The 7,437-nt window shown below is 35.7% G+C and overlaps 1 protein-coding gene across 1 annotated transcript; it reads left to right on the top strand.

The window, feature by feature from the left end:
• Positions 1–284: 284 nt before the first annotated feature.
• On the top strand, positions 285–1,949 carry LOC120087114 (3-oxo-Delta(4,5)-steroid 5-beta-reductase). Its single transcript, XM_039043998.1, has 2 exons — positions 285–484; positions 592–1,949. The coding sequence occupies exons 1-2, from the start codon at positions 446–448 to the stop codon at positions 1,732–1,734; spliced, it is 1,182 nt and encodes a 393-aa protein (XP_038899926.1). The 5' UTR covers positions 285–445; the 3' UTR covers positions 1,735–1,949.
• Positions 1,950–7,437: the final 5,488 nt, after the last annotated feature.

The raw sequence follows: 7,437 nt of genomic DNA, 5'->3' as shown, positions 1-7,437 counted from the left end.
TTTTTGCAATATTTACAAAAGAGAAAAGTCATAGCTATGCTTGCAATATTCCATTTTATTATAATTAAAAAATCTGCAAGTTCCCCTTAAATCTTTAATTTAAAAAAAGAAAAGTTGTACTTCTAATTATCGAGGGTACATAGTTAATGTCATGTTTATATTATCAACCAATAAGTCAGATCTTTAATTCTTTTTTTGATAATTCACAATATTATGGAAAATAAAGTGTTAAAGAAAAAGAAAAAAATCCCGCTGGCATTTGGGCGGTTCGAGTCCAATGATTATCCGTTCACAGCTCGCGTCACGGTTCGCGTTTACCTTGTGATCAGACAATCTTACGCTTATAACCCTTTCAACCACCGCATCCATTTCCAATTCATTCTCTGTTTCTTGTCTTCTCCCTTTTCCCTAATTCCTTTACCTAGCTCCGATTTCGCTACAGAAAATGAGCTGGTGGTGGGCCGGAGCAATCGGCGCTGCTAAGGTAAACTCTATAACCCCACTATCTCTCTATCCGTTCCCCCCCCCCCCTTTCTACTCTGAGATGTATCCACGTTTCTTTAATCCACTTCTCTGTTCCCAATCTTGCAGAAGAAGTTTGAAGAAGATGAACCTCCGAGGAGCTTTGAGAGCGTAGCCCTGGTGATCGGCGTTACTGGTATCGTCGGCAACAGCCTCGCCGAGATTCTCCCTCTTTCCGATACCCCCGGCGGTCCATGGAAGGTCTACGGCATCGCTCGGAGGCCGAGGCCAACCTGGAATGCCGACCATCCCATCGAATACATTCAATGCGATATCTCCGATCCAGAAGATGCCGAAGCCAAACTCTCGCAGCTCACTGATGTGACTCATCTCTTCTATGTCACATGGACCAATCGACCCACCGAGATCGAGAATTGCGAGGCAAACGTTAAAATGCTTCGCAACGTTTTGCGATCAGTGATCCCCAACGCACCGAATCTCCGCCATATCTGCCTTCAAACCGGTACGAAGCACTACCTCGGATCGCTCCAGAGCATTGTCGATAAATCGGTGCAGCCGCACGATCCGCCTTTCACGGAGGACTTGCCTCGATTGGAAGGCCCAAATTTCTATTACTCACAAGAAGATTTGTTATTCGAAGAGATTGAACAGTCTCAGAAGAAGGATCTGACATGGGCGGTGATCAGACCCAATGTAATTTTCGGGTTTTCCCCTTTTAGTTTGATAAACATCGTCGGAACCCTATGCGTCTACGCCGCCATATGCAAGCACGAGGGACGTACGTTGAAATTCCCCGGCTCCAAATCGGCTTGGGAGGATTTCCAGGTGGGGTCCGACGCAGATCTGATAGCGGAGCAGCACATATGGACGGCGGTTGATCCGTACGCGAAGAACGAGGCGTTTAACTGCAACAATGGCGATGTTTTCAAGTGGAAGCACTTCTGGAAGGTGTTGGCAGAGCAGTTTAACATAGAAGATTATGGATTCGAAGATGGGGAGAGATTGACGTTGGTGGAGTTGATGAAGGACAAAAGTGAAGTGTGGGATGAGATTGTGAAGGAGAATCAATTGCAACCAACCAAATTGGAGGAGATTACTAATTGGTGGTTTACAGATGTAATTTTCAGCCTCTCAGGTAACATAGATAGTATGAACAAGAGCAAAGAACATGGGTTTTTGGGCTTCAGGAACTCTAAGAACTCCTTCATTTCGTGGATTGACAAGATTAAGGCTTTCAAAATTGTGCCTTGATTGGCCTTGGAACTGTTCGTTTGGATTTTTTATCCTGCTAGTCTGATCCTTTTTCATGGTTTTGCAATAAGCTTGATCATAGAAAGTGTTGCTTTATTTACTTTCTTGGTATCTTTAAAGTGATTGAGTTATTTGTGATTGGAGTCTATAAAAATAATGGAAAATTCAACGAGTATTATCAATAGCATTCTAGAAAGTAATAGTGCTTTATAATATTCAAATGAGATTGCTTTAAAGTGATCGAGTTATTTGCAATAAGCTTGATCATAGAAAGTGTTGCTTTATTTACTTTCTTGGTAAAACAGTCTCAGTGTCGCAGCATCTGTGAATTGGTGTTAAGTTGGATTTCCATTATCTCTCGCAAATGCCAAAGATGTTGGATGAATTTTTACCATAAAGATAAAAATCGAAATAGAACTTTTTAAAATATATAAAAATATAATTAAGATTGGATTAGTCTTCCCGACTTTGTAGTACGAAAAGTAGTAAACCAAACTCGTCACGATAATGCTAGAAGTGAAAAGAAAAAATAAAATATTTATGAGCACGATGATTCTCTTAGCTAAAAAGGATCAAATACTTCGTGGAGACTCGATTTCTATTTTATAACTCTAAATCTTATTCGATGAAACAATATTAGTTTATCATGTAGGGTGAGCATCGATAAGTCAAAATCAATTTTTCGACCAAACTGTCATAGAATCAACTATGGTAGATTTAGTAAATGTTCAAACTAAATTCAACCGTCGAACCAACCTTTCTCCTTCTCCAACTGATCGATTTCGGTTCGGTTGATCGGTTCGATTTTTTGATCAATCATACTCACCCCTATTATCATGATTAGATTCTTGTATTTTATTAGGTAAAGTCATTTTTTTTTAGCAAAAACAAATCATGCTTTTAGATGCTAATAATTATATGTAACACCCCAAATTTTGTTTTTAATGTAATTTCAATATTTTCTAGCATTAGAGGGCATTTTTTGAATTTTGGAAATTCAAAATGTAATTATTGTGATTTAATTGCTAAGAAAGGGGTGTTTCAATTTAATGGTTTAATTTGATGGAAGTTATGAAAATTTGACTTTTAATGTCAAACAAATTAAATTTGAAATTAATGTCAAGAATTAATTTCATTTAGGAAGGAATGAGTGTTTCAATTTAATGGTTTAATTGGAGGGAAGTTATGGAAATTGGATTTTTTATGTCACACAAATTTAATTTGAAATTAATGTCAATAATTAATTTCGTTTTGAAAGGGTTATATTACACAAATTTAGTTTTAAATTAATATCAAGAATTAATTTCATTTTGGAAGGGGGTTATGTCACACAAATTTAATTTGAAATTAATGTCAAGAATAAATTTTAAGGGAGAAATGGATTAAAAGTTGGAAGCAGAGTCTGAAAGAAATTTTGGAGATTGGAATCTTGAGGATGGTTGTTGCTGAGGCTTCATTGGGAAATTGAATTCAAAGATTTATTATTGAAGACTGTCGCTTGGATCGATATCTAAATCTAGTATCGAGGTAAGTAATCTTACTACTAGAACTGTCCACGAGCTAGACACTAGATATATGCTAGCATGATAGATGAATATTATGACAGAACGATAATATGATAGACGGATAGTATAGTATGACCGATGTATGTTCTTGTATGAGGATCTAAAAGATTTATTTGTGCACGTAGATACTTGCATGCTAGCATGAGATGATACTTGATTCCATGAGGTTGTATTTGATATGAGGATATTAAGGGATATATGTATGTCGTAGAGCCATGGTGTTGAGGTGTATATGTATGTTATAGAACCATGTTGTGATAATTGATTAGTTAGATGCCCACTAGATGTTGTGTTTACTTCGAGATTCACCAGAGATTGTGTTTCCTTCGGGATTCACCAGGGGTAGTGTTTCCTTCAGGATTCACCAGGGGTTGTGTTTCCTTCGAGATTCATCAAAGGTTGTGGGTTCCTATGAGACTTACTAGAGATAGTGGGCACACTTAACTATAGTAGGATAAAATATCAGTTTTTCATGTATGTATGTGTCCCATGAGGACTAGAGAAATTTATATGTTCCACCAGAGGTATGCATTTAGAGGACATATATGTCTAGCCTGACCCTAGTAGTGGGGTTACTTACTGAGTATTTTATACTCATCCTTTTTCATGTTGTTGTTTTAGATAAGAGTAGAGATGCATTAGCAATTGACAAATGAAATTCGTGATCGAGCCACTAGGACCGGTTGTAACATCCCCAATTTCAGGAAAATTTAAGTTAATTATCTAAAATTATTGAGTTTAAATTTCCCTTTAATTTGAAAAATTGGGATTAAATTGAAATAATTGAAAAACTTTTATTGGTTAAATTGAATTTAATTGATTAGATATTCGAACTGATTATCTTGAAAATATTGAATTTTGCTTCCCTTTGATTTTGGATTTTAGGGCCAACTTAAAAAAAAAATTAAAAGAGATAATTAATTTCATGTGGTTTTAAATTGATTTAAATATATGGAAGGATTTAATTTGTATCAAATTGATGGATCTTATGCCTTTTAATTTTGGTTTTTGAAGCCTAAATTAAGATAATTTGAAAAGTTAATTGATTTATAAATTTAATAGAATCTTTAGAGATTTTGGAGATATTGTGATAAAATATTTTATTTATCTTTTCAAAATTTGAAAAAAATAAAAGAATTGAGATTTTTTTCGAAATTAAATGAGAGTGAAAAGAGATAAAAAATTAGGAGAAAGCAACTCAGTTTTTCAGCAATAGCTTTCACAAAATTATTGATTGCTGAAGTTTAAACCGTTGGATCATGCTCAAATTTGGTCAGTCTGTTCGAGATATATAGAGTTTCATTTTGAACGGTTGGATCGTTGTGTTGAAGCTCTAGTTTGTTCGTAATTTCTGCTGAATAAAATTTGTAAAACTAGAAATTCCCTTCTCTCTTACTCTCGCAAACCCTCCTCATGCAAGACCCTCACTACCAGCCACTAGCCTTAACAATTTATGATGTCCGATAGCAACACCCGCTGCCTATCTATGGCAGCCACAATTCGACGCATCGTCGGCCGCCATTACCCTAATCTTTCCCGAAATTTTAAGGAAAACCTTGGATAAGACTTATTTTTCCTTCTAATTTGGGAGGTGAAGTTCACCCCTTTGATTTTGGGTTAAATTAGTAACCTCTCTTTGGTTTGAAACTTAAATTCAAAGTTTGGAAGTTTTGAGGCATTGACCATCAAGCTAGAAACCATTTTGTTTTGCAAAAAATTGGTGAAGATAGATAAATTTTGTAAGTTGTTGGATGGTTATTATTTTGGATTGAGAGTAATAGTAGGAAAATTAAGTTATTGATTTTGGATTTAATTCATGATTAGATTGGCTAATTAAATCGAGTATTGGAATTTGTCTTGGACCAAGCTACAACTTTAGGTTGATTCAAGTATGCTAAAGAAGTTCTAAGAAGATTTTGTTTTACGTTTTTTACCAAGTTGAGGTAAGTGGTACTATTATCGGTGCCTTTGTACCAGGCGACCTAGTCTAGAATTATAAAGTTAACTAATGGACTCTTGAAGCATGATTTTGTCATTATGGTTTACTTGTTGCATGGCGGTTATGAGTATTATGAGCATGTTCGAGTTTCTAATCAGTACTGAAATTATGTATTGATGCATGAGTAGACCAATAGGTAGTTTATCGTCTCGCCATGACGCATGTTTTATTTCAGAGAACCGACGGGTCTAGTTTTATATTTGACGGTGTGCCTACGGGCCGTTAGACATGCGTGAACCGACAGGTTCACGTTCATATTATTTTTCATGTTTGACGGTGTGCCTACGGGCCGCTAGACATGTGTGAGTTGATAGGTTCACGTTCATGTTATTTTTCATGTTTGATGGTGTGCCTACAGGCCGCTAGACATGCGTGAGCCAACAGGTTCACGTTCATATTATTTTTCATGTTTGACAGTGTGCCTACGGGCCGCTAAACATGCGTGAGCCAACAGGTTCACGTTCATGTTATTTTCATGTTTGACGGTGTGCCTACGGGCCGCTAGACATGCGTGTCAAGGCAAGACAGTACGTCCTTTGGTTTCTTTTCATCATCTAAGACCTGTCTCTTATACACATCTAGATGTGTATAAGAGACAGGGTTCTTTTTCATGTTTGACGGTGTGCCTACGGGCCGCTAGACATGCGTGTCAAGGCAAGACAGTATGTCCTTTGGTTTCTTTTCATCATCATGTCCCATCATTCTCTGCTCGTGGATGCATAGCCTGATCCCAGTAATGGGATCACTTACTGAGTATTTTTATACTCGAGCTTTCTTAATTTATGTTTTTAAGGTAAGGATAGGAACGGACCGGCAGGTGACAAGAGGAACCTGTGATCATACCATATGGGACATGAAATCATTTCCGCTTAGTTTACGTTTTCAAGCTATTTAAAAGTTTTGATTTGAAACTCGATGTTGGTCAAAATTTTATTTGTTTGAGTTATTTTTTCTTCATTATTTTAGGGGTCCTAAATAAAGGTTTTACTTATTTGTTATTTATTTTGAAAAACTGACTTTATTATTTTAATGAAATTTATTTTCCTCAATGGTCAAAATGTTTTGAATATAAATGTGTAATTATGAGTATCGACCATTATCAGAGTATTCAAAAGATCAGGTCGTTATACCAGTTCTATGCTTTTGCTTATGATATTTAGATTTCTTTTCATGTTTTTCAACTTTCAGTTTTGATGTTTAAAACTTACTATTAAGATTTGTTTTTTAGACTTGTTTATTATCATTTATGATTTATGGGTACCCTATTGTTTGTTTTAATATTTGAATTTAATGAAGGTCTTTTGAATTTACCTTATTTATTTAGCATTTATTTCACTATAAAAAGGTGTCGTTTTAAGTTCCATGCATGCATGTGTTTAGTAACGGCCTAACTTGAGTCTTAGAGGGTCGGGTCGTTACATTATATTATTGTATTAGCCCTATTTACCAACTGCCTAATATAATTGCAAAACAAATAGGGTAATTATTAAACAAACTAATCGACACAACGACCAAATAATAAAAAATATGATAAAAAATAAAAAAGAAACATGTTTATCATATATAAGACAAATTGAATCTTGTGCCAATCAAATTGAGTCTACCATTAGCAAAAATTTTTAGATAAAACTAAACCAAATTATTTCCTCACTTTCTCATCACGGATGAGAGAGAAAATACAACAAAAGAAGACATCTTTTCATAATAGAGAACAACCTTGAAAGGATGTCAAAACTGCAATAGTAAGAACATTTTTGTTTACCTTTCAAGGGACGTGACAAAAAATAGAGACATTAATAGAGTTAGTCTCACACCCCGTCCCAAACTACCTTCTGAGCCTAGGAAAGGGCATCACTGCAGCAGTTATCAACCCTTTTGTTGACACTTACTGCCTAATAACTCTTGCGAAAATAACTCTGATACCAATGAACAAATTTAACAATTAACTAATTAAGTGAAGGAGGCAAACAACAACGGATTAAGTAGGCCCATTTTATTACAACCATATAATGTTTATACAACTCCAAGACTTATCTACAAGGTTTATAACAACAACTGTAAAACCCTCTGGAAGTGTAATTGTGGCTTGTGGGAGACCTTGACTTTAGCAGCATCCTGGAATCCTCACCTTTCGCTACC

Source organism: Benincasa hispida, chromosome 9 (genome assembly GCF_009727055.1).
Source record: "Benincasa hispida cultivar B227 chromosome 9, ASM972705v1, whole genome shotgun sequence".
Taxonomy (NCBI): Eukaryota; Viridiplantae; Streptophyta; class Magnoliopsida; order Cucurbitales; family Cucurbitaceae; genus Benincasa; species Benincasa hispida.
This window is presented reverse-complemented; position numbering and strand designations above follow the sequence as displayed.